The sequence below is a fragment of the Macaca nemestrina genome, chromosome 12, assembly GCF_043159975.1.
Source record: "Macaca nemestrina isolate mMacNem1 chromosome 12, mMacNem.hap1, whole genome shotgun sequence".
Lineage (NCBI taxonomy): Eukaryota > Metazoa > Chordata > Mammalia > Primates > Cercopithecidae > Macaca > Macaca nemestrina.
Genome location: NC_092136.1, coordinates 18,050,572 through 18,075,691, shown reverse-complemented (window position 1 = coordinate 18,075,691; position 25,120 = coordinate 18,050,572). Strand labels below are relative to the sequence as shown.

General features: G+C 50.4%; 4 protein-coding genes and 1 non-coding gene across 9 annotated transcripts; 3 read left to right on the top strand and 2 right to left on the bottom strand.

Annotated features, from left to right (window-relative positions):
* The first annotated feature begins 950 nt into the window (after positions 1 to 950).
* LOC105471695 (protein tyrosine phosphatase mitochondrial 1) lies at positions 951 to 8,504 on the top strand. Its single transcript, XM_011724443.3, has 4 exons — positions 951 to 1,173; positions 1,283 to 1,363; positions 5,779 to 5,970; positions 8,157 to 8,504. Exons 1-4 carry the CDS (start codon positions 1,000 to 1,002, stop codon positions 8,313 to 8,315), a joined length of 606 nt encoding a protein of 201 aa, XP_011722745.1. The 5' UTR covers positions 951 to 999; the 3' UTR covers positions 8,316 to 8,504.
* Positions 8,505 to 8,882: 378 nt separating this feature from the next.
* Positions 8,883 to 15,085, bottom strand: LOC105471694 (kelch repeat and BTB domain containing 4). 4 transcript variants are annotated; one of them, XM_011724439.1, is made up of 4 exons: positions 14,979 to 15,085; positions 13,470 to 14,087; positions 11,950 to 12,056; positions 8,883 to 10,477 (listed from the first exon to the last, which is right to left on the bottom strand). In XM_011724439.1, the coding sequence occupies exons 1-4, from the start codon at positions 14,995 to 14,997 to the stop codon at positions 9,617 to 9,619; spliced, it is 1,605 nt and encodes a 534-aa protein (XP_011722741.1). In that variant the 5' UTR covers positions 14,998 to 15,085; the 3' UTR covers positions 8,883 to 9,616. The 4 variants fall into 4 exon arrangements, with proteins under 4 accessions (XP_011722741.1, XP_011722743.1, XP_011722744.1 ...); XM_011724441.3 differs by having other exon boundaries at positions 14,874 to 15,027; XM_011724442.2 differs by lacking the exon at positions 14,979 to 15,085 and adding an exon at positions 14,599 to 14,819.
* On the bottom strand, positions 12,533 to 12,649 carry LOC112424920 (U5 spliceosomal RNA). The gene has a single exon (XR_003015885.1). It is a non-coding gene; the product is annotated as a U5 spliceosomal RNA (small nuclear RNA).
* On the top strand, positions 15,077 to 20,548 carry LOC105471693 (NADH:ubiquinone oxidoreductase core subunit S3). Its single transcript, XM_011724438.3, has 7 exons — positions 15,077 to 15,207; positions 15,317 to 15,382; positions 16,510 to 16,607; positions 16,820 to 16,969; positions 18,082 to 18,207; positions 18,342 to 18,461; positions 20,300 to 20,548. The coding sequence occupies exons 1-7, from the start codon at positions 15,138 to 15,140 to the stop codon at positions 20,465 to 20,467; spliced, it is 798 nt and encodes a 265-aa protein (XP_011722740.1). The 5' UTR covers positions 15,077 to 15,137; the 3' UTR covers positions 20,468 to 20,548.
* A 96-nt stretch (positions 20,549 to 20,644) lies between these two features.
* LOC105471696 (family with sequence similarity 180 member B) lies at positions 20,645 to 24,798 on the top strand. 2 transcript variants are annotated; one of them, XM_011724444.2, is made up of 3 exons: positions 20,645 to 22,538; positions 23,411 to 23,481; positions 23,700 to 24,798. In XM_011724444.2, exons 1-3 carry the CDS (start codon positions 22,331 to 22,333, stop codon positions 24,093 to 24,095), a joined length of 675 nt encoding a protein of 224 aa, XP_011722746.1. In that variant the 5' UTR covers positions 20,645 to 22,330; the 3' UTR covers positions 24,096 to 24,798. The 2 variants fall into 2 exon arrangements, with proteins under 2 accessions (XP_011722746.1, XP_070930780.1); XM_071074679.1 differs by lacking the exon at positions 23,411 to 23,481 and having other exon boundaries at positions 22,417 to 22,538.
* Positions 24,799 to 25,120: the final 322 nt, after the last annotated feature.

Genomic DNA, 25,120 nt, shown 5'->3' with positions numbered 1-25,120 from the left:
AGACTAGCCTGGCTGACATGGTGAAACCTCATCTTTACTAAAAACAAAAATTAGCTGGGTGTGGTGGCACACACCTGTAATCCCAGCTACTCGGGAGGCTGAGGCAGGAGAATCGCTTGAACCAGGAGGCGGAGGTTGCAGTGAGCCGAGATCGTGTGACTGCACTCCAGCCTGGGCAACAGAGTGAGACTCCATCTCAAAACAAACAAACAACAAAAAAGTAAATAGCTGGCATTACAACCATTCTACTTACCTTTTTGTAGATTGCAGGTTTCATATTTGAGCTTTTCATAATTTTTTAATGATATATTAATACATTATAATGCATGTTTTCCTATTTTTTCCTGCTATGTAAACACTGCTGTTTGGTCAGATGATGGAGGGAGCCGTGCCCTGGGACGGGTAGGGGAGGAGGAAGGCGACCTCAGCCCAAGTCCCCTGTTCACCCTGGGATCAGGCCCTCACCCAGGTAGCTCCTCTGTTTCAAAGCTCTAAGTCCTTCCACTCTCCTCTTCAGGGCTACCTGGCACACAGCCTCTTCCTTGTCTTTTCTTCCCTTTGGTGGGGTCACACCCGCACTTAGGGTCACTGCCCCCTTCTCTGGTCGAGGGTTGGAGGGAGTGTCCTTCCTGCTCTCCTCCCCTGGGGTCACACCCCTTCCCTCGGAGGAAGGAGGTCACCGGCCACAGGCGAGGGCCTCAGTTTCCCACGCTACGGGGCTCACACGTGTCTGGCCCGCGACGCGCTCTCCCTTGGCCGGGGTTCCAGTTTCCCGCCCAGGAGTCCTCGGTCCCTCCCCCGAGACCGCCGGGCCCTCCTCCAGAGCCCCGCGGCCCGCCCCGGGGGCTCCAGGCCAGCCCGCCGTCACCCGGTGCGAGCCCGCGAGAGGCCTCGTGCAGCTGGCAGCCCCGCCCCGGCACCCGCCTGCTCTTCTCGCGTGTCCAGACCGCGAGCGCGGGGGCCGATGGGTCGCCTCTGCGCCGGGCCGGGTGGCGCGGGATGGCGGCCACCGCGCTGCTGGAGGCCGGCCTGGCGCGGGTGCTCTTCTACCCGACGCTGCTCTACACCCTGTTCCGCGGGAAGGTGCCGGGTCGGGCGCACCGGGACTGGTACCACCGCATCGACCCCACAGTGCTGCTGGGCGCGCTGCCGTTGCGGAGCTTGACGCGCCAGGTGAGCCAGGCCGGGGAGCCCGGGCACCTGCCCCGTCCCCGCCGTTCCGTCTCTGTCGGGCCGCTGGGGTCTCCACCGTCTTTGCTGAGCCACCTCTTTGCCTCGGCAGCTGGTACAGGACGAGAACGTGCGCGGGGTGATCACCATGAACGAGGAGTATGAGACGAGGTTCCTGTGCCACTCTTCACAGGTGAGGGACCGGGCCGCGGGGCAGGCTCGGGGGCCCGCTCCCCTCGCCCACCGCCCTGGGCCTGGGACGGCTAGAGAAGTTTGGGGGAGGTCATCATGCCCCAGAGCCAGGCGTCCCAAGCTGCTTTGCCTCCAGTCTGGTCCTCTAAACGGCACCTGGAGGTAGGCTAGAAACTGTGAAAGGCGTTTATTTAAAAGTTCAAGTTGGGCCGGGCGCGGTGACTCACGCCTGTAATCCCAGCACTTTTGGGAGGCGGGAGGAGGAGGCGGGCAGATCACTTGAGCCCAGGAGTTCCTGACCAACCTGGGCAACATGGCGAGGCCCCCATCTCTACAAAAATACAAAAAGTAGCCGGGAATGGTAGCGTGCGCCTGTAGTCCCAGCTACTTGGGAGGCTAAGGCAGGAGAATCACTTGAGCCGGGGAGGTGGAGGTTGCAGTGAGCCGACATCTTGCATTCCAGCCCAGCCTTGGGCGACAGGAGTGACACAGTCTCAAAAAAAAAAAAAGAAAAAAAAAGTGCAAGTTGACAAAGTCTGATTTCTCCTTTGTGAACGAATGTAATGTATTCTTATTTCAGTAAACAAAATCAGAAACTAAAATTGAAAGGCAACTTTCCTGTGCCTTCCTGATTTCATTCATTCTTTCTGCACTTTGAGCTCTGAGTATGGGTCAGCATTCCCAGTGTTAACGATTCCAGATGAAGGCCCTGCCAACTATAAGAAGAAAAGCACCCCCTTAATGCGTCCCCCTCCCCACATTTTCATAAACTGTAGAGTTAATTTGGCTCTGATTTGGGGGAATTTTTAGTCATATGTTAGAAATCATGGTGGAACTACAAAGTTCTCTCATAACGAAGTTTAGGCCTAAAGCATAACTTTGATTAAATGTGACTGGCTTGTTTGTGGAATCTTCCACAATGGTTATTAGAAGATGTTATCTGGTCGGGCGCGATGGCTCAAGACTGTAATCCCAGCACTTTGGGAACCTGAGACGGGCGGATCACGAAGTCAGGAGATCGAGACCATCCTGGCTAACACGGTGAAACCCCGTCTCTACTAAAAAAATACAAAAAACTAGCCGGGCGAGGTGGCGGGCGCCTGTAGTCCCAGCTACTCGGGAGGCTGAGGCAGGAGAATGGCGTAAACCCGGGTGACGGAACTTGCAGTGAGCCGAGATCCGGCTACTGCACTCCAGCCTGGGCGACAGAGCGAGACTCCATCCCAAAAAAAAAAAAAAAAAGAAGATGTTATCTACAATGTGATTAAAAATGTTGCCCTATCTTTATAGTGTTTGGCATCTAATAGCACTAAACAATTATCTTTCTCATTTGTTTTACTGATATAGCATGATGAAGATACTATTATTTCAACCTGAGGATTTTTTTTTTTTTTTTTTTTTTTTGAGACGGAGTCTCGCTCTGCCGCCCAGGCTGGAGTGCAGTGGCCGGATCTCAGCTCACTGCAAGCTCCGCCTCCCGGGTTCACGCCATTCTCCTGCCTCAGCCTCCCGAGTAGTTGGGACTACAGGCGCCCGCCACCGCGCCCGGCTAGTTTTTTGTATTTTTTAGTAGAGACGGGGTTTCACCGTGTTAGCCAGGATGGTCTCGATCTCCTGACCTCGTGATCCACCCGTCTCGGCCTCCCAAAGTGCTGGGATTACAGGCTTGAGCCACCGCGCCCGGCAACCTGAGGATTTTTTGAAACCTTAAAAATATTTGTGACTTGGCTGGAAATATTTGTGACTTGGCTAGGCGTGGTAGCTCTGACGCCTGTAATCCCAGCACTTTGGGAGGCTGAGGTGGGTGGATCGTGTGAGGTCAGGAGTTTGAGATCAGTCTGGCCAAAATGGTGAAACCCTGTCTCTACTAAAAAATACAAAAAACTAGCCCGGCGAGGTGGCGGGCACCTGTAGTCCCAGCTACTGGGGAGGCTGAGGCAGGAGAATGGCGTGAACCCGGGAGGCGGAGCTTGCAGTGAGCTGAGATCCGGCCACTGCACTCCAGCCTGGGCGACAGAGCGAGACTCCGTCTCAAAAAAAAAAAAAAAAAAAAAAAAAAAAAAAAAAAAAAAACTGACCTTCATTCAGAACCATACAGTCTCCGATACTCATTATTAAGAGGTTAATAATAAGAGTAACTGGAGGATATCTGAAGTCTTAAAGCATAAAGTTTGCCCAGTTGCCAGAGACCTTATTTCTCTTATTTCTTCTTTTTTTTTTTTTTTTTTTTGAGACAGAGTCTCACATCTTACTCCATTGTCCAGGCTAGAGTACAATGGTGCAATCTCAGCTCACTGCAACGTCTGCCTCCCGGTTCAAGTGATTCTCCTGCCTCAGCCTCCCAAGTAGCTGGAATTACAGGTGCCCGCCACCATGCCTGGCTAATTTTTGTATTTTTTGTGGAGATAGGGTTTCGCCATGTTGGCCAGAGTCATCTCGAACTCCTGACCTCAGGCTATTCACCCACCTTGGCCTCTCAAAATCTGGGATTACAGGCGTGAGCCACCGCACCTGGCCACCTATTTCTTCTTTGTAAGTGATGACATTGCACTAATGAAGGTCAGTGCATTGTTTTAATTTAATTTTTTTTTGTTTTTTTTGTTTTCCAGACGGAGTCTTGCGCCTGGCCCATTCTTTTAATTTTAAAATGATAACCCTATTTTCTACCATGTGCTTCCTCAAAAAAAAGTGGTAAAAAAAGAGGAGACTTATGGACAGAGAAATAGAAAGCCCTGGCAAAATATTGTACCCCAAATCTGCAGCTGAATCACTACACAGGTGCCAAAATTATACAAAAAAAGTTACACTGGCTGGGCCTGGTGGCTCATGCCTGTAATCCCAACACTTTGGGAGGCTGAGACAGGAGGATGGCTTGAGGACAGGAGATTGAGACCAGCCTGGGCAACATAGCGAGACCCCCATCTCCACACACAAAAATAACAAAATTAGCGAGGCACAGTGGCGTGCAGCTGTAGTCACAGCTTCTCAGGAGGCAGAGGTGGGAGGACTGCTTGAGCTTAGGAGTTTGAAGCTGCAGGGAGCCATGATTGCACACCACTGCTCTCTGACCTGAGCGACATAGCGAGATCGTGTCTCTAAAATAAAATATGTATATTTTTTGAGATGTTGTTTTTCTCTTGTCACCCAGGCTGGAATACAATGGTGTGATCTCTGCTCACTGCAACCTCTCTCTCCTGGGTTAAACAATTCTCCTGCCTCAGCCTCCCTAGTAGGTGGGATTACAGGCGTCCGCCACCAGGCCTGGCTAATTTTTGTATTTTTATTAGAGACAGGGTTTCACCATGTTAGCCAGGCTGGTCTCGAACTCCTGACCTTAGGTGATCTGCCCACCTCAGCCTTACAAATCGTTGGGATTACAGGCGTGAGCCACCATGCCCGGCCGAAATAAAATGTTAAGATGTTTGCAGCTGAATTTTTTGCAGCTAAAATATATATAGCTAATATTTTGCAGCTAAATATTCAAGTACACAAAGGGTAGTTTAAGAACACTTTACCTGCTGGTGTGGTGGCTCACACCTGTAATCCCAGCACTTTGGGAGGCTGAGGCGGGCAGATGACCTGAGGTTAGGAGTTCGAGACTATCCTGGCCAACATGATGAAATCCCGTCTCTACTAAAAATACAATTAGCCAGGCTTGGTGGCGCGTGCCTGTGGGCCCAGCTACTCAGGAGGCTGAGGCAGGAGAATCGCTTGAACCCGGGAGGTGGAGGTTGCAGTGAGCTGAGATCACACCACTGCACTCCAGCCTGGGCAACAGAGCGAGACTCTGTCTTAATAAAAGAAAAGGAACACTTTTTTTTTTTTTTTTTTTTTTTTGAGGCGGAGTTTCACTCTGTCTCCCAGGCTGGAGTGCAGTGGCCGGATCTCAGCTCACTGCAAGCTCCGCCTCCCGGGTTTACGCCATTCTCCTGCCTCAGCCTCCCGAGTAGCTGGGACTACAGGCGCCCGCCACCTCGCCCGGCTAGTTTTTTTTGTATTTTTTAGTAGATACGGGGTTTCACCATGTTAGCCAGGATGGTCTCGATCTCCTGATCTCGTGATCCGCCCGTCTCGGCCTCCCAAAGTGCTGGGATTACAGGCTTGAGCCACCGCGCCCGGCCGAAAAGGAACACTTTAAATCTTGGACATAATTCTAACTCAGCAGCATAGCTGCTGTTTGATGAAAAACCAACTATGTAGGCCAGCCATTTTAAAGACATTTCTGTCCTCACCCGGAATGGGAAAAAAAAGCATTTCTGTAAGGAGTTTCTATTTTAGAAAACAGGAAACAGTGTATTCCCATTGTAGTAAACCCTGAAACTTCCCTGTTGCTTTGCTGCCTCTTAGGAGCCCCTTATCATCCCACCCACATCAGGTTTTTTTCATTCTTTTTCATACTGGTGGACCTGGTTCCAGGAGTGGAAGAGACTAGGAGTCGAGCAGCTGCGGCTCAGCACAGTAGACATGACTGGGATCCCTACCTTGGACAACCTCCAGAAGGGAGTCCAATTTGCTCTCAAGTACCAGTCGCTGGGCCAGTGTGTCTACGTGCATTGTAAGGCTGGGCGCTCCAGGAGTGCCACTATGGTGGCAGCATACCTGATTCAGGTACAAAAGTTCTTTCTGGGCTGGGCATCGTGGTACATGCTTACAATCCTAGCATTTTGGGAGGCTTGAAGTGGGAGGATGGCTTGAGCCCAGGAGTTTGAGACCAGACTGGGCAACATGGCAAAGCCGTCTCTACAAAAAATACAAAAGGTTAGCTCGGTTTGGTGGTGTGCACCTGTAGTCCCAGCTACTTGGGAGGCTGAGATGGAAGGATCACCTGAGCCCGGTAGGTAGAGGCTGCAGTGAGCCATGATTTGTGCCACTGCACTGCAGCATGGCCGACACAGTGAAACCCTCTCTCAAAAAAAAAAAAAAAAAATCTTTCTGGTCCCATTTATAGCAGATTTCCAGAACTTCAATAGCATGGTCTACTGGTGGGCCTTGTTGGAAGGAGCTGTGTGCTTGATTTCAGGCTGTTGGGAGGTGGTGTGGTATGATGGAAAGCACCTGAGCCTTGTGACAGGCTAACCTGGGGCTCTGCCGCCTGCCAGTGAGGATCAGCAAAAGTGACTGATACCTAATGCTGTTTTCTCAAACTAAATGTATTATGAAGTTTAAAAAAGAAATTACATCAAGTGCTGGCTACAGCGGGCACTCTAAAAATGGAGTTGCAAAAGATATTCAACCCCAGCAAAAGGCTAGACACTTGTTCTAATACCATGTCAGGGAACAATACTGTAGATAATAGTGATGATCATTTTCAGCTTTATAGTACTCAAGTTTCTTCAAGTATTCCAGAGTCAAGTTCTGGATATTAGTTTCTGGAAACAGGCTCCAAACTAGATTCTGCCTGTTAATTTGTCATGATTGGCAGGTGGGATGCTTTAAAAATATTTAGGAGAAACAAATACCCTGTAGTCCATCATCATTTTGTAACCTGAGTTACAAAATGGCTCCCACAGAGCATTTTCTAAGTCATGTGAATAGCTAAGTTTGGCCTTGTGTTACTGTGGACTGGTGTGATTGTATGTAGTTGAACGATACTAAAATTTCGGTCATAAGGACTCTGCTGGACTCAGGGTCTCAGGAGGGTATTTTGCACCCAGTGAGAATTGAATTAGCAAACTAGAAATCTGTATTTTCTTGGTTCTGTTCAGTTCTAAACCAATGAGTATCCTTAGGACATGTTAACCCTCCTATTTAAATTATGAGTACTTGTTTTTCTAGCCATGGTGACAAGTTGCATAAAAACATCTACTGCAGGCCGGGCGCGGTGGCTCACGCCTGTAATCCTAGCACTTTGGGAGGCAGAGGCGGGCGGATCACGAGGTCAGGAGATTGAGCCTGGCTAACACGGTGAAACCTCGTCTCTACTAAAAATACTAAAAATTAGCTGGGCGTGGTGGCGGGCACCTGTAGTCCCAGCTACTCGGGAGGCTGAGGTAGGAGAATGGCGTGAACCCGGGAGGCGGAGCTTGCAGTGAGCTGAGATCGCCACTGCACTCCAGCCTGGGTGACACAGCGAGGCACTGTCTCAATAAAAAACAAACAAAACATCTATTGCATACTTGTTTCTAGAAGTTCTTTTAACCAAAAGCCCAGCTCGGAGAGAATGTGGAGTAGGCTGAGGCAGTCTTGAACTTAGGACCTCAGCTTCTCATGTGCAACTTTCTTTTTCTAGGATTTGGCAGAGCAAGAATTGGGTAGAAAGACTGACTTTCCACCTGGCCTGTTGCATAGTATTGTGAGACTGGCTGACTGCAGTGGTTACAGTACTCTCCCATTTATAATACAAGAAGCATGATTTTTAATGCCTCCAAAATGGAGTTTCCAAAGAAATGAAACTCTCGAAGTCCTTTAGCACCTGCTCATGTGTGAAGGGCACGTTGACACCTTCTTTTTTTTTTTTTTTTTTGAGACGGAGTCTCGCTCTGTCACCCAGGCTGGAGTGCAGTGGCCGGATCTCAGCTCACTGCAAGCTACGCCTCCCAGGTTTACGCCATTCTCCTGCCTCAGCCTCCCGAGTAGCTGGGACTACAGGTGCCCACTACCTCACCCGGCTAGTTTTTGTATTTTTTAGTAGAGATGGGGTTTCACCATATTAGCCAGGATGGTCTCGATCTCCTGACCTCGTAATCCGCCCATCTCGGCCTCCCAAAGTGCTGGGATTACAGGCTTGAGCCACCGCGCCCGGCCTGACACCTGCTTCTTTCTTTCTCTGCTGATTTCTCAACCCTGTACTTCAGGTGCACAGATGGAGTCCAGAGGAGGCTGTAAGAGCCATCACCAAGATCCGGTCTTACATCCACATCAGGCCTGGCCAGCTGGATGTTCTTAAAGAGTTCCACAAGCAGGTTACTGCAGGGGCAGCAAAGGATGGGACTTTTGACACTTCAAAGACATGATGTATGTGGATTAGAAAGAACTCAAGACATTCCTGCTTGATACAGAATAAAAAAAGCTTAACGGGACCCACAGGGCTTAAGCCCAGACTTGACATAACCAAAATGTGCCAATAGGTAATAGGTAATTTTGCTTTCTCTGTCTTGTTTCGTTTTCTTGAAATAACACTGTTGTGTGGCTAGAAAGGAAAAGATTTAGTGTGGCTTGTATTCATGGGATACAGGACAGGGATGGGGCCATCTTCTTTTCTTGAATAGAGCTAAAGAAGTATTTTAACAAAAATCTATTATTATGTACCTAATATTGTGCCTAATAATATTTAGCACCACAACTCAAAAGACTTAGCACTAGAAAAAAGGAAACTCAGCTCTGGGTCTTTGCCACTGTCAGAATCTGAGTCTCACTGGCCCTGTGGAGTAGGGATCCTGTCTGGAGAAGTGGGAGCATGGGCACAGTCAGGACTGCTGCAGACTGAGCCATGTGATGGTACGTAAGGAGTCCCCCTGAGGGAATGAAACACTCTCGCCCCTTCAAAGTCACCCCTTCGGAATTCAACACAGACACACATATCCCTTCAAAAACTTTTATTTGTATCAACACTTCCTAGCTCTTGACTTAGCTTAGAGCTTTTAAAAGAGCAGACACCTTACATATTTGAGCTTGAAAAAGTTTCTGCTATTAATCAGAAATAATCATTTCTATTTTCTGGCTTACCCCTTGGAATAAGCCAAAAATAAAACCAAAGTTACATTTCCTGACAGATGGATGAGAAAACAATAGAAGGAACGTCCTGAATTCTAGAGTTGACTCTTGCTGGTGAAGTACACCTTCAGCTTAGTCCATACTCCTAAGTAAAGCCTGAAGGAAAACTCTTAACACCTAATTCTTTGTGGAAAAATGATCAACTAGCCATTTCATAGGTTATAGAACAAAAGTACAATTGGGCATCTTTCCTTATGTCCTGGGATCAGGGGTGCTTATATTTAACATTGATCAGGTAAAGAGGAGAGGCTGTGCCTAAGGTCTGAGAAACAGCTTGCTCTAAAGCAAGCTGTGGTGAGGCACACAATGACTAGGGGATGGCAGAGAACAGGCTGGCCTACTGTCAGTTCAAGCAACCAGCTGAGCAGCAGCAGTCTAAAAAGCCCCAAACAGAACACCTCCATGGGTTCAGGGAAGGGCTGAGGCACTGCCTTTCTAGTATGTGCCAAAAAATACATTACTCTGAATTGGGGCCCGGGGGACTTTGAGTTTGGATGGGGAGGGAAAAGGAGTGAGCAGCTCTCCTCCCCTCCCCACAGCCTTAGGCCAACACAAACTGCAAATTGGTAAGCAGCACCTTAATACCTCTTGTGACAGTTACGGCTGAAGTGGCAGGGTCAAGCTTGTAGGTGTTGGCATCCCCCTTTTTATATCGGTCCCGGAAGACATAGATGCTCCCGTTACAGCTGGCAATCTTCCAGAGGGATGGGGCAGAGCTCCAGGCCTCAGGAAGGCAAAGCCGGGTGAAGCTGTCTAGCAAGGGATTGTAACATACCAGGGAGTCCCCTTCAGCCACGATGAACACCAGATCTTTATGCACAGCTGCGTGCATGTGGCCTGCAAAGGGCAGCACATAGGGCTTCACATGGCATTTGTCTGTCTCTGTGTCAAAGCACTGGATGAGTCGGGAAGGTTTGGTAAAGAAGTCCAGATCATTCTCCTCCCCCCCCAGTAAGTAGATGATCCCATTGAGGTTGGCACCAGCAGCCCCTGACACAGCCACCTCTAGCTGGGTTGTCTCTGTCCACACATTATCACCTACGCGATAATAAATGACTGCATTGGAGAGGGTATCTTGCAGTGTCTTGCCACCCAGTGAATATATGGCATCTTTCCCGGGCACAGACACCAGGGTGTGCTGGAGCCGGTCCCGAGGCAAAGGAGCACACCACTCCCAGTCAACGGTGGCATTGTTGCACTTCCACATGCGCCGTGGGATGGACCCTCCCACCACATACAAGTCTCCACCATGCTTGCAGGCCGCAGTGATCTGGTGGCACAAGCTGTTTTGGCCACTTACACTGATGGAGTCATCTTCTGCACAGTGCAAGGACACAGCCAACGAGTGGGTACGAGATGACTCTTTCCCAATCAGGTAAATGTGCACATTCTCCCCAATTTCCTATTGGCAAAATTAAAATTATATGACAGCTGTTAAGTTCTAGGCTAAGGCTCTGCTAAGACACATATCCTTAAGATCCCGGACTTTACAACTGTACCTAGCTTTAACATACTACTCTCTAATTACTGTATGGCATCCAACTGTCCTCTAGTCACTTTCTTTGAGGCAATTTATGCCGGGAGGAGAATCTTGTATTCACCCTTGTAACTTTTAAAACTCTCATAAACTGGTGCTTTGGACAAAGGGTGATTAAGATTGTTAACTTGATGAAAGTAGTTCTCAAGGAACTTTGAAAGCTCATAGATTGGTGGTTCTGGGGTTACAAAGACATCCTTCTCCCCAGCTTACATCAACTTCAAGCCAGAGATGACTTATTCAAAAAAATAATAAATAAATATAAAAAATTAAAAAAACAGAGATGGCCAGGCGCGGTTGCTCACACCTGTAATCCCAGCACTTTGGGAGGCTGAGGTGGGCAGATCATCTAAGCTCAAGAGTTCGAGACCAGCCTGACCAATATGGTGAAACCCTGTCTCCACTAAAAATACAAAAATTAGCTGGGCGTGGTGGTATGCGCCTGTATTCCCAGCTATTCGGGAGGCTTAGATAGAATTGCTTGAACCCGAGAGGTGGAGGTTGCAGTGAGCTGAGATCATGCCATTACACTCCAGCCTGGGCAACAGAGTGAGACTCTGTCTCAAAAAAAAAAAAGAAAAAAAAAGCAAAAACGAAAACAGATGACCATTCATAACCTGGCCATCAAAAAGAGGCCAGGTTAGGTCAGGCGCATTGGCTCACGCCTGTAATCCCAACACTTTGGGAGGCCAAGGCGGGCGGATCGCCTGAGGTCAGGAATGAGACCAGCTTGGCCAACATGGTGAAACCCATCTCTATTAAAAATACAAAAATTAGCTGGGTGTGGTGGTGGGCGTCTGAAATCCCAGCTACTTGGGAGGCTGACGCAGAAAAATCACTTGAACCCAGGAGGCGGAGGTTGCAGTGAGCCGAGATCGCACCATCGCACTCTAGCCTGGGTGACAAGAGCGAAACTCCATCTCTCTCTCTCACACAGACACACATACATACACACAAAGAGGCCAGGTTAGGCCAGGCACAGTGGCTCACACCTGTAATCCCAGCACTTTGGGAGGCAGAGGCAGGCGGGCCATCTGAGGTCAGGAGTTCCAGACCAGCCTGGCCAATGTGGTGAAACCCCATCTCTACTAAAAAATACACAAATTAGTCAGGCGTGGTGGCAGCACCTGTAATCCCAGCTACTTGGGAGGCTGAGGCAGGAGAATCGCCTGAAACTGGGAAGTGGAGGTTGCAGTGAGCTGAGATTGCGCCACTGCACTCCAGCCTGGGTGACAAAGCAAAAATCGTCTTAAAAAAAAAAAAAAAGAGGCCAGGTTACCTGATGGCGAGAATGCATGGAGTGTGTGCAGTCTCAACAATTAAGAGATTTGCCTTACCTTCAAGCTTGTCCTGAGTGACTCTGCAAAAGCCTCTCTTTCCTCTTTATTAAAGTTAATCCAGGCTTCTATTGCCTCTGTTGGGTTCTGAGAACATGGAACTCCATCTGTGAGAGCCAGAGGAAAGGCATGGTCAATGACAATCCGAAAGAGAAATTCAGAGTAAGGGACTTTAAAAGATGTGAACTGCTTTATTAGACTACTGCTGGGCATGTGTATATATGTCCATGCATACATACACAGATACATGAAATTAACCTGAAATTGCCTTTTTTTGGGTGGGGGGCAGGGTCTCACCCTGTCGCTCAGGCAGGAATGCAATGGCACAATCACCATCACCGTAGCCTCAACCTCCTGGGCTCCAGCAATCCTGCTACAGCCTCCCAAGTAGCTGGGACTACAGGTGTGCACCACCACGCCTGGCTAATTTTCTTATTTTCTGTATAGACAAGGTCTCGCTATGTTGTCCACGCTGGTCTCAAATTCCTGGCATCAAGTGATCCTCCCTCCTTGGCCTCCCAAAATGCTGGGATTACAGGCATGAGCCATCATGCCTGGCATGCCTTGCTTTTTTTTTTAAAGTAGTCTCGTGTTACATGAGGCCTCAAAAAGTTGGGTAAAGACTCACAACTGTTCCTCTCCATGGAAATCTTTAGTAAAAGGCAAAATATTTAGACAATCTGAAGAAAAACCAGAATATGTGCCTTGCTTTTTTAAACCAAAATGGATGGCTCGATATGCTCCCATCTGCCACGGAAGCAACCTACTAAGCTATAGAGCTCACACTATTTTTTTTTTTTTTGAGATGGAGTCTTGCTCTGTTGCCCAAGCTGAAGTGCAGTGGCATGATCTTGGCTTACTGCAACCTCTGCCTCCGGGTTCAAGTGATTCTCCTGCCTCAGCCTTCCCAATTAGCTGAGACTACAGGTGCCCACCACCACATCCAGCTAATTTTTGTATTTTTTTGTGGAGACGGGATTTCACCATGTTGGCCAGGGTGGTCTCGAACTCCTGACCTCAGGTGATCCGCCCACCTCGGCCTCCCAAAGTGTTGGGATTACAGGCGTGAGCCACCGTGCCTAGCCAACCTCACACCTTAAGTATGGTTATATCTCACTTGCAGGGTTAGGATTGTTTCCTGACGTTGGCCCATCACTAAAAAAATTTTTAGTCTTAGATATCTTACCTCATCACCAATTTACATAGGTAATTAGACCCACCGGGACATCCAAAGTACAGGAGAAATTAGAGTATAATACAAATCACTCCTCAGTACTTTTGTGTGGTTAAGTGTTGTGCTTTAATTTTCCTGGCTTCTTCCTCTAACACACTGTGTCTCTGACAGCAATTACACTGAATCTCAACTCAATCTTTCTTAGCAGGTTATCTCAGTAAGAATGCAGGAATAATAATGTAAATTAACACCAGGAAGCATGAGGGTTCCTTTCTCCTAAACTAGAACATTCACTGAACATCACGGCCAAGTAACTTCGTATGCTGTGTCCCCTCCCTAAACTTACCCGAGATGATATCTGTGAGTAGGTGGTGAGGCAAGTGGAGAAATTCCTCTGTATTCTGCAGCTGGGCCAGGTGGGTCTTGGCACAGTGTTTGGCAGCAGTATAGAGCTCAGGATCACTGTGCCGATCTGCCAGCCACATCACCTGAAGGCAGTTTCCCACTTGCACTGTGCGGGCCAAAAACCGAGAGCATTCCTCAAAGAGAGATGTCAACTGATACATGTCTGACACCTCATAAATTTCCTGCAACTCCTCAGCTCGAAGTTTCACAGTCCCATGGTAGATATAATCAACCAGGAGCTGGAAAACAGACTCACTGACATCCTGCAGCACAATCACCCGGTTGTGGGCCTCCTTCAGGTTAGAAGTGAACATGGATCGGAAGAAGCAGCTCTGAGCTGAGAGGACCAGCCGATGGAGCTGAAACTCCCGGCCTTCCACCGAAATGGTGACATCAGCAAAGAGCTCCTCCTCTAGACACAGTTTCATGATGCCTTGAGCCACACGGCCTGAGTGTGACCGATCTTTGAAAGTATAGTTCACAAAGTAGTTCTCATCCATGGATGCTCCAGGCTCCTCTGGTGATTCCATGCTAGCCAACTTCTCTCTCTGCCAGCTGTCTGCAAAGCAACACCACCTTGAGTAACTTGCGGAATTCACAGCCATAATCTGTGAATCCAACTGACCAACTCAGGGAGGGAAACGGAAGAAGTGACAGCAAAGTGGGTCCAGATTGGCCTTAGTCCTGGTCCTGTCCATGATGTCCCTGACGCTATCCTTTAACCAAACCTGGGTTCGTTCTCCCCAGTGGCACCACTCCGCTAATGAAATAAATAAAAGTTCCAACTCTGGGTGTTTTCCTGGGAAAACACGGAATAATTCCGTTCCATGATATTAACAAAAGACTTGGGATTTAGGTCAATATATGAAAGCAAAGGGCTGGGGGAGGCCTGTGACCGTAAAAGCCTTACTAACCAAATAACTGGGGCATAAAACTAGTGAAGTTCGGGGCAGCAGAGTCAGACAAAAAGGACCCCCCGCCCTGGCCTAGTGGCCAGGTCCTCTCCTTCCCCGCGCATGGAGTTAAGACGCTCCATATGAGGCCTAGCCTGGGATATACGTCAGTCTCACATTTGCTCTCTTCTGAGCTACTTTCCCCGCTCGCTCGAAAGACTCCCTAAGGCTGCGTCCCAGAACTCAAGTCCAGCCGCCCTCAGGCCGGGGCACTGGGAGGCCCATCGCCCTGTGCAATATCCCCGCTCCACCTGAAGTCGCCTGGGAAACCGTCGCCAGGGAAACCGTTCTTCCCACTCAGGCTCGCCCGCCCTCGTCAAAAGCTTGGCTGAGAGCGGGGGAGGGGTGTGTAGTGCAGAACCCAGAACGCCCGCCCCCTCCCCTCCTCTCACCCGTCTGGTTCTTCAGCGTCCTCGCCTTCTCTCCAGGCTTTGCCACACGGAGCTAGGACCACGCTCACCTTACGGTTTCCCTACCTGCCTGTCTCGCTTTCTCACCTGCGTTCCCTCCTTTCATCCCGGAGCCCGGAACCTCTGCTTCCGGCTCCACGTCCGCCCGGAAGAAGATCTGCTGCACACTTCCGCTTCCGGTCCGTGCCCTTGGGGCTCCGTCTCCTGCTGTCTTTCCGTCCGCTGCCTAGTCTGTGTCTGGGTAACATGGCGGCTGCGGCAGCGACAGCTAGGCTGTGGTGGCGTGGAATCGTGGGGGCCGCGGCGCTGACGAGGGGTGAGAGGGGCAGCTAGCTGAGACCGGGGTCAGGCGCAGCGGCGTGCCCAGTGCAGAGAGCTCTTCAGGCCTCACCCCGCGCGTCTGTGCCTTTTATCTCCCTGTGCAGGGGCTGGGCGACCCTCAGTTCTGTTGCTGCCGGTGAGGCGGGAGAGCGCCGGGGCCGACACGCGCCGTGAGTATGTGCTGGCAGCGCTCTTCCCTGAACTGTCGGCGGGGCCCCCTAGGTGCCTGTCCTTGCCCTAGGATGCCCTTCCCTGCGTCTTCCTGGCAAATCTTGGAGACCTGACTGCGGTGGTCTTCACCCTGCGTGCAGAATCGAGCCCTCCCTGTACCCTTAGGCCTCTCTGTTATGGCCCTGATTGTCCCTTGTCCGTTTCAATGGTCCCCTTTTTGTCTGATTAAACTGTCAGCTCTTCGAAAGCAAGCAATGTGCCCTTTAGTCCTCAGAGCCCTGTAATAATAGTACCTCACGTTGAGTGCTTAATGTGTGCCTGGCACCTCGCTAAGCGTTTTAGTGAATGATCTTATTTCGTCCTCACAACAGCCTTATGGGGTAGGTAGTATCTTACTCTTCTTACTATAGATCAGGAAACAATCCAAAGAATTAAACTGCCCAGGGTCAGAGACCTAGTGAATGACAAAGTAGGCCTGCCTGCTGCCAGAGGCAGGAAAACCTAACCATCATTCCGTAGCTTGTGATGTGTGAGTGCTCAGTGGTTTAGGGTTGCATGAATGAGTATGTACATATGTTACAGTCAAGATGCACGCACTGGGAGTTAGGAGACCTAGCATTTCCCCTTTTCTTGGCCTCAGTTTTCTCATTGATACAAAAAAAAAAAAAAAAAAAGTAGGTTTCAAGGAGACAGTCTGTGAGGGCTCCTCAAGCCCTGAAGTTCTTATCTTGAGAACCTGGTATAAACTTACATGCTAAGAAGTTACAGAGAAGCAAAAGTTCTGGTTCCCATCCTCAAACAGCTCTTAGTCTGACAGGAGAACTGAGACTACTGCTTTAGCAGAAATGCAGGTAATGTGAGGGAAGAACTGTAGAGTAATTTTGAGAAGAGGTGAACACCCCAGCTGCTGTATTGAGTCTTTCTGAGGACTGTGTACTTAAGGTGGCACTTTCCCCAAGTTTTCATCACTCTATTCCCTGGAAGGGAAACCTTTCACATGCCCCTTTCTCAGGGTGCTGCAGGGAGCCTTTACTGGATTTGACATCCCTTACAAGCCCAAGAGACTGGATACAGGGCTGGCTTTTGCCTTCTCCATTTCTTTGTTAAATATGCTTTTTCCTTCCAGCCACTGTCAGACCACGGAATGATGTGGCCCACAAGCAGCTCTCAGCTTTTGGAGAGTATGTGGCTGAAATCTTGCCCAAGTATGTCCAACAAGTTCAGGTAATACGTACCACTGTTATTTGGGTCTGGGCCAAGAAAGAACCATGTTCTCAGAGCATGTGGGAGTGGGCAGACTGGTTTCAAAGAAACTACAGACTCCTCCATCCCAACCTTGGACTTTTCCCTCAGCATTAAGCCAGGTGACTCCAGCTGAAGTTAGCTGTTCCCTCAGTAGCTCTTTGTTCCCTCTCCCCTCCCTTCCATGTGTGCAGGTGTCCTGCTTCAATGAGTTAGAGGTCTGTATCCATCCTGATGGCATCATCCCAGTGCTGACTTTCCTCAGGGATCACACCAATGCACAGTTCAAATCCCTGGTTGACTTGACAGCAGTGGATGTCCCAACTCGGCAGAACCGTTTTGAGGTCAGTCGGGAGATTTGAGAAGGTTTGGGGGTAAGGGTATTAATTTCAGTTTGTAACAAACAATGGAGCATAGCAGTTAAACTGGGACTTCAGAGTCAAGTAGATCTCAAGTTTGGATCTTGGTTCTGCCACTAAACGGCCATGGGACCTCAGATAACTCAAATATTTTGTTTAATCTTTCTTTTTTTTTTTTTGACCGAATCTTGCTCTGTCGCCAGGCTGGAGTGCAGTGGCGTGATCTTGGCTCACTGCAACCTCCGCTTCCTGGGTTCAAGCTATTCCCCTGCCTCAGCCCCCTGAGTAGCGGGGACTACAGGTGCATGCCACCACACCTGGCTAATTTTATGTATTTTTTTAATAGAGACGGGGTTTCACCATGTTGGCCAGGATGGTCTCGATTTCCTGACCTCGTGATCTGCCTGCCTTGGGTTCCCAAAGTGCTGGGATTACAGGCGTGAACCACGTGCCTGGCCCTTGTTTAATCTTTCTGAGCTTTCATTTTCTTATCTGGAAAATAAATATAAAGCTGCCCCTATCTTATAGAATGGTTGTGAGGATCCAATGAGATAGTTCAAGTAAATTGTTAGCACACAATAAGTTTTCAATACATTTAGCTATTAATATTTTACTGATTATCTACTGTTTGCTAGACTCTGGGATGGAGAGAGAAATAACATGAAGTATTTGTCCTCCAAGAGTCCCCCACACTCTAGCGAAGGAAAAAGACACCTAAACAGCTTACTGTAGTAACATATAATACAAAGGATATTAGGGGGATGCTTTAAGAAAGCAGGAGGGGCACTTGGCCCTGTCTGGGAGGCTTCTTTGAAGACAGAAAATGTTTGTGCTGAATCTTAACACATGAGCAGGAGACCAGGAATTAGCCTGGTGAGGTGGACCAGGGAAATATTCCTGACAAAGGGAATAGTATGAACAAACACAGGCATGCTGACATGCTAAGCTACAGCTGTGGCCTGGGCCTTTGGAAGTAGTTGTAAGCATAGGAGAATCTTGAGGATTTGAGGTTCAGAATAGAAAGCAGGGTCACAGGGCAGAACTCTCCCAACCAGGGACTCCCATCTCATCCCTCCAGATGCTTCTGTTCTCCCTAGATTGTCTACAACTTGTTGTCTCTGCGCTTCAACTCACGGATCCGTGTGAAGACCTACACAGATGAGCTGACGCCCATTGAGTCCGCTATGTCTGTGTTCAAGGCAGCCAACTGGTATGAAAGGGAGGTGAGTTACCGGATATGGTGGACCTGCCTCTGGGCCAGAGTTACAGAACTGGTTGAGACTATGGGATGCCATGTAGCCCCTTCCCCTGTTGTTGGTCTTGATGGATTGGCTGTTTGAGGGAGTCTCTTTCCTAGATCTGGGACATGTTTGGAGTCTTCTTTGCTAACCACCCTGATCTAAGAAGGATCCTGACGGATTATGGCTTCGAGGGACATCCTTTCCGGAAAGACTTTCCTCTATCTGGCTACGTTGAGGTAGGAGCCTTGGAACTGGGACAGCAGTCTCAGGGAGGGACTTGCAGGGAACTCAGGGGATCCCTGGGAATGGCAGGAAATGTGGTCTGTGGATTGTGGTGGTTTAAGAGCATGGGCCCTGGATTCAGATCCTAGTTTCATTTTTGTAACTTGGGGCAAGTTACTTGGTTTGACTGACTCAGCTTTCTCATCTTAAAATGGCAATAATAATAGCACTTAACTAATAGATTTGTGGCAGGCATTAAATAATGTATGTGTAGGCTCACGCCTGTAATCCCAGCACTTTGGGAGACAGGAGTAGTGCTCGAGTCCAGGAGTTCGAGAACAGCCTGGACAACATGGTGAAACCTCATCTCTACAAAAAAATAGAAAAATTAACGGGGCATGGTGGTACATGCCCGTGGTCCTGGCTGCTCAAGAGGCTGAGGTGGGAGGATCACTTGAGCCTAGGAGGCAGAGGTTGCAGTGAGCCAAGATCACGCCACTGCTCTCCAGCCTGGGTGACAGAGTGAGACCCTATCTCTAAATAAATAAATGCTGTATGAAGCCTGCTGTATTGTAAAGGCTCAATTGATGCTATGTGTGTGTGTGTGTCAGGGTCTCACTCTGTCACCCAGGATGGAGTGCAGTGGTGCGATCACGGCTCACTGCAGTCTCCACCTCCAGGCTCAAGTAATCCTCACACCTCTCAGTCCTCCGAGTAGCTGGGACTACAGGCGTGCACCACCATGTCCAGCAAATTTTTGTATTTGTTGTAGAGATGGGGTTTCTCCATGTTGCCCAGACTGGTCTCAAATTCCTGGGCTCACGCCATCTGCCCACCTCAGCCTCTCAAAAGTGCTGGGATTACAGGCGTGAGCCACCGCACCTGGCCAGTGCTATCCATTATTGTAATGATAATTTTAATGATCAAGGCAGCCTTGAGGACGTAGTCTGCCCCTAAAACCTAAAGTAGAGGATTATTTTACCCTGCCCTGACTCTCTGGGAAGGCAGTGATGGGGAAGATGCCAAATGTTTAGCCCTCAAGAATTACCTCTGAGGTGGGACCAATAACGTGAATAAATAATTTCAGTGGTGCTGCAGGTTGTTTATTTGCAGGAAGATAGTGTGTATTATTATTACTCGTGACTTTTATAGCAAAGTAACTGTTTAGAAATGCTGAGATGTGGTGCTCCAGCCCTGGTCTTTTAGTCCCCAGTCACTCCTGCTGTGTTAGTGCTTTGCATGCTCCTATTTCCCTCTTAGGCTACTTCTGGGCAGGGCTATCTCCCTTGCTTCTCCCTTTCACCCCACTCCTGCTATCTGCCTCACCTGGTTTGCCTCTTCACTCTAGCACCTGATGATCCTGACCTCATCCATTTGATCCCCCAGTAACAAGAAAAGCCATGTCAAACGTACCGCTTTAGATCTGGACAGTGAATATGCTAAGGGCCCAGGGCCTGAGGTTGTGTATCTCCCAGTTTAGGTTTACTCTTTTCAGCCACCCACTACTATAATCCTGGGCAGATGCTTACCATTACCTTATAAGAGTGTGTGGGTGGGTGAGCAGTCAGTTGGGAGCTCCTGATGCAGGAGTGGTGAGCAGGGGAGTCTGACTGGTGCTGGCAGGGCATGAGAGGTATCCTACATTTTGGAATCTCACACTCTAGCTGGTTGGGATGTGATCTGATGGGTAACACAGGTGTGGATGGGGACTTATTAACAGAGGCTGGGACAGGAGTCAGTAACGGAGAGGAACTGGACTGGGGAAGTCATCCATAGCCTTGTGAAAAATAGGCTCCTTTGTAGCTGTAATAGGGACTTCCTTAGTGCTCAAGCCTGCCTTTTGCTCCTACAGGTACGCTATGACGATGAGGTGAAGCGGGTGGTGGCAGAGCCGGTGGAGTTGGCCCAAGAGTTCCGCAAATTTGACCTGAACAGCCCCTGGGAGGCTTTCCCAGTCTATCGCCAACCCCCGGAGAGTCTCAAGCTTGAAGCCGGAGATAAGAAGCCTGAAGCCAAGTAGCTCCAGGGAAGGCATGTGGATCCTAGACAGCACCTTATCTAAGATTGAGTGTCGGTGTAAATAAATTCCTACTTAGACTCACCAATTCGTGTGTGCTTGTAATGGGGAGAAATGATGTTTGACGGGGGACACAGGCAGGCAGGGGTGTTTCCCTGCTCCCTTAGAGAGACACTACTAAACCAGGGAGTCTTACGGGTTTTTTTGTTTTTTATTTTCTGAGACAGTGTCTTGCTCTTGTTGCCCAGGCTGGAGTGCAATGGCGCGATCTCGGCTCACTGCAACCTCCACCTCCTGGGCTCAAGCAGTTCTCCCACCTCAGCCTCCCGAGAAGCTGGGATTACAGATGTGCGTCACCATGCCCAGCTAGTTTTTGTAGAGATGGGGTTTCACCATGTTGCCTGGGCTGGTCTTGACCTACTGTCCTCAAATGATCCCACCCACACTGGCCTCCCAAAGTGCTGGGATTATAGGTGTGAGCCACCACACTCAGCTAGGGGTCTATTTTAATGGGACTAAAGAGTGTAGTTGCAGACCTAGTGGCCTGCAGGCATGGATGTATTTCTGAGAGGAATTCTAGAGCTGTAATTAAAAGTTCTCCCGGTCCACAGGGATTCAGGATGGGTGTGGCATGGCAGCCCATCACTCTTGGGCTATAGAAACCTTCCTGGTTTCTGGCCTGAGCTGAGAATGGTGTTTGTTTTTTTGTTTTTTTTTTTTTGAGGCAGAGTTTTGCTATTGTTGCTCAGGCTGGAGTGCAATGGCATGATCTTGGCTCACTGCAACCTCCGCCTCCCGGGTTCAAGCAATTCCCTGCCTCAGCCTCCTGAGTAGCTGGGATTACAGGCTTGTGCCACCACACCCAGCCAGTTTTGTGTTTTTAGTAGAGATGGAGTTTCTCCATGTTGGTCAGGCTGGTCTCGAACTCCCGACCTCACGTGATCTGCCCGCCTCGGCCTCCCAAAGTGCTGGGATTACAGGTGTGAGCCACTGCGCCGGGCTGGTGGGGGTTTTTTGAGACATGGTCTTGGTCTGTCGCCCAAGCTAGGGTGAGTACAGCAGTGTGATCATGGTTCGCTGCAGTCTAGACTGCCTGGGCTCAGCTGATCCTCCCACCTCAGCCTCCTGAGTAGCTGGGACCACAGGTGTGTACCACTATGCCCAGCTAATTTTTTTATTTGTAGAGATGAGGTCTCACCATGTTGCCCAGGCTGGTCTCGAATTCCTGGGCTCAAGCCATTCTGTCTTGCCCTCCTCAATTGCTGGGATTACAGGCATGAGCCACGGTGCCCACCCTGAATTAAGAATGTTGTTAGGAAATAAGAGGTCCCAGGGCTGGGGCAAAAACCACTGAGGAGCTGCAGATTTGTCTGTCTGCCAGGAGACAGTACTCCCTAGTCCAGCTGGTCTAGGGGTCTGTTCAGCCTGCGGCAGAGTGCCTGAGACGGGAGTGCTTGGCTCTGCCTGTATGCAGGGCCGCCCAGCCAGCCCGCCATGCAGTTGGAAGACTTTGCAGCTGATGCTTTTGGCAGCTGAAGGGCTCCATGGAGGCTGGGCTGGGCCAGACTGGGTGTTGGGGCTGGTCTCAGTTGCAGGATATTTTGAGGGTGCAGACGGTAAGATGGTCTTACCGCCTGGGCTCTTTCCTACCCTTTGGGAGGGCCAAGCTAGAGCTATTTGCTACCAAACACCTTTTTCCTATTAACTAAGCATACCGCCCAGCTGGGCAGGAACAGGCTGAGGGCCTGACAAGCAGGGAGCCAGGCTCCTGCCAACAACCAAAGATTCCCCATTTCTAAAGGATGGAAAGCGCCCATGGGAGGTGACCGAGGCCACAGCCAGCCCCTCCCTGTTCAGCATTGAAGAATGACACGCATTACAGAGCTCTGGAGCAGCCTGCAGTGGAAAGTTGGAGCCGAGGTGTGTGGCAGGCAGATGAGGGAGCAGAGAACTGCTGAACAGAGTGAAACTCAGAGGACGTGGTGGAGCATGGCTGCGACCCTGCAGTTCCTGGCTTGCCTGGTGGTAGCCATCTGCCTCCTCTCTGGTGTGACTACAACCCAGCACCATGCAGGTACCGGGGCTTCAGGGTGGGTGGAAAGGAGCCAAGGAAGGCTGCTGGCTGACGGCAGTTAACAGCTGGCTCTATTTGAGGCTAGTCGGGCATAGAAGTGTGGGCATGGTGGGTACCAGGCTGATGTGTGCTGTGGTGGGTGACAATGTGGGCCGCCCCCCCCAGAACTGGAAAGATACAGGTGACAACTAGGGAGATAGCCCTAGGTGCTCTTAATGCTGGCCCTGGGCTGATTCCCACTGATGCCCAAAGCAGGGTCTCTTGACCTGTCTGGGCTTGGAACAAACATTACAAGGGTGAGGCAACACCCCAAGGTGTGGGCCGGAGGGAGCTGCCACAGACATCCTCCCCTGCCCTGTGGTCCCTGCCTCACATCCTCCCCTGCCCTATCCTCCCTGCCCTGTCCTCCTTCTCCCTCCCTTACTGCTGAGAAGGAGCAGGGAGAGTAGGCTCTTCCTAAAGAGGTCCTTGTCCTTGGGAGAGTCACTGGCACTGTTTTAGGTGACTCTGTCCTCCGATGATTATAGGGAGAGGAGGAGGGTGGGGAAGGGTCTTGTGACCCGTTGGCCTGGAGCTCTTTACCAAGGGCATTGTGCAATTTAGAGGAGGAGTCCTGGGCATTTGCCAACATGGTAACTACGCTTGGAATGATGCTTTTGAGATCAGAAGACCTATGCCTGGGAGAGTGAATGTCAATGTGCATGTGTGTGCATGAGAGGGAGGGGAAACAGGGGCATGGGATGGCATTCCTGCCCTTTTGTAGAATGATGAAGCACTTGGGACCTCTACCACGCAGCAGAGGGACACTTCTGGGAGGCTGGGGTGTTCATGGTGTAGCATGGCAGGGGCCTGACTCCTCTCTGCTGCCCCAGGGCAGCCCATGGACAGCACCAGCGTGGGAGGTGGCCTGCAGAAGCCAGAGGCCCCGGAAGTGATGTTTGAGGTCTTTCCTCCCAGCCTGGGACATGAGGGTGGGCATGTCCAGAGGTCCCTAAGCTCAGGGTTGGGAATGGGGATGTCTCAGGGTGGACCTGCTAGAGGTTGGTGGGGGCAAGCCAGCATGGGTCCTGCTGCCTGCTTCTGCCCCCTCCCCCAGCCCACTCTTGCTCCCCGCCCTGCTCCCCAAGCCACAGCCCACCCCTTACATGCCTCCCCTTGCAGCTGCTCTGGGCTGGGCTGGAGCTGGATGTCATGGGGCAGCTGCACATCCAGGATGAGGAACTAGCGTCCACACACCCAGGCCGCCGACTCAGGCTCCTCCTGCAGCACCACGTGCCCAGTGACTTGGAGGGCGCTAAGCAGCGGCTGCAGCAGCTCCAGGACCTGCGGAAGGGGCCTCCTCTTAGCACTTGGGACTTTGAACATCTGCTCCTCACAGGCCTGTCCTGCGTCTACCGGCTCCACGCAGCTAGTGAGGCTGAGGAAAGGGGCCGCTGGGCCCAGGTCTTCACTCTCCTGGCACAGGAAACACTCTGGGACCTATGCAAGGGTTTCTGCCCCCAGGATCAGCCCCCTTCCCTGGGGTCCTGGGCTTCCATCCTTGACCCCTTCCCCTGACCCTCCCCTTTTGCTCTTTCACCTGCCATTACCCCCTCCCATCTCCTCCTCAACTCCCCAGGCAGACCCATCTTGGGCAGGGGCTTCTGTCTGGCATCTGGTTTTTTCCACTGTGTTCAGATCTCTGGGCTTGGCTTGCACCCTGGACACCCCCTCTCTGCTTACCCCGACCCAATCGATCTTATTTCCTGGATCTTGAGAGGCTAAGAACCCAGGCTGTGGGTCGCAAGGAGTGGCCACAGAGCTAAGGGCACGACTTGCAGGCAGTGTGTGTGTGCTGAGATCAGGGGTCAGGGTTGAGAAGTGTGTTCAAGAGATGCTGAAAGGGAAGCTGCCCCAAGTAAGGCCAGGTCAGACCTTCCAACTCCTACCTTGGCGCTCTGTGATAGGTCCTGTGGAATTCACAGGAATCCTCTAGGTGCAGAGCACCCCCTTTTAGGCACAACCAAGGATCTGGGGTCCCTGAGCCTCCAAGTTCCCATCTGGGTTGGGAGAATAGACTTTTTGAGTTCTGTCTGTTGGAGGACTGGAGGGAAACAGGGGGAGGGAGGAACATTTTCTCTTTTGGGGTAGGGAGGCAAAATCTCAACACCTTAGATGGGGGAGTAAGGCTGGCAGACCAAGCAGAGACAAGCGGAGGTGGGCTGGGCCAGGTGTGGCCCTGATTCTGTGTTGCTCTTCTCATAAAATGTTCTGTTTCGGACTCCCGAAGCCTGTGTCATTCTATGTCGGAATAAGCGGTCTAACTCCTGCTCTGGGCAAATCACTCTCCCCACCCTGGGAAGTCAAGAGTCAGGGCAACCAGGTATCAACTCCTCATCCCATTCCCATGCCCTGCTGGAAGGAGGAATGCACTCTCCTTGAATCTCATGCCCTCAGTGGGGTAATGGGGTGCTGTTCCTTGTCACAGAAAGGCATCAGCCAGGGGCTAAGGCTGAGGTCGTAGGTCAATGATGAGTCAGAGGGCTGGACGAGGTAGGGGTATGAAAGGGAGGCCCCCAACGGACTAGGCGAATGTGGTTCCA

Excerpts from the sequence above, each read along its gene's own strand:
- LOC105471696 (XM_011724444.2), top strand. The coding sequence starts at position 22,331 with ATGACACGCATTACAGAGCTCTGGAGCAGCCTGCAGTGGAAAGTTGGA. Across the intron at positions 22,539-23,410 it reads TACAACCCAGCACCATGCAG|GGCAGCCCATGGACAGCACC; the intron begins GTACCGGGGCTT and ends CTGCTGCCCCAG. Across the intron at positions 23,482-23,699 it reads CCCCGGAAGTGATGTTTGAG|CTGCTCTGGGCTGGGCTGGA; the intron begins GTCTTTCCTCCC and ends CTCCCCTTGCAG.
- LOC105471695 (XM_011724443.3), top strand. The coding sequence starts at position 1,000 with ATGGCGGCCACCGCGCTGCTGGAGGCCGGCCTGGCGCGGGTGCTCTTC. Across the intron at positions 1,174-1,282 it reads TGCGGAGCTTGACGCGCCAG|CTGGTACAGGACGAGAACGT; the intron begins GTGAGCCAGGCC and ends TTGCCTCGGCAG. Across the intron at positions 1,364-5,778 it reads TCCTGTGCCACTCTTCACAG|GAGTGGAAGAGACTAGGAGT; the intron begins GTGAGGGACCGG and ends ACCTGGTTCCAG.
- LOC105471693 (XM_011724438.3), top strand. The coding sequence starts at position 15,138 with ATGGCGGCTGCGGCAGCGACAGCTAGGCTGTGGTGGCGTGGAATCGTG. Across the intron at positions 16,970-18,081 it reads CTCGGCAGAACCGTTTTGAG|ATTGTCTACAACTTGTTGTC; the intron begins GTCAGTCGGGAG and ends TGTTCTCCCTAG. Across the intron at positions 18,462-20,299 it reads CTCTATCTGGCTACGTTGAG|GTACGCTATGACGATGAGGT; the intron begins GTAGGAGCCTTG and ends TTGCTCCTACAG.
- LOC105471694 (XM_024789709.2), bottom strand. The coding sequence starts at position 14,133 with ATGGCTGTGAATTCCGCAAGTTACTCAAGGTGGTGTTGCTTTGCAGAC. Across the intron at positions 12,057-13,469 it reads ACTCACAGATATCATCTCGG|ATGGAGTTCCATGTTCTCAG; the intron begins GTAAGTTTAGGG and ends TGGCTCTCACAG. Across the intron at positions 10,478-11,949 it reads CACTCAGGACAAGCTTGAAG|GAAATTGGGGAGAATGTGCA; the intron begins GTAAGGCAAATC and ends TTTTGCCAATAG.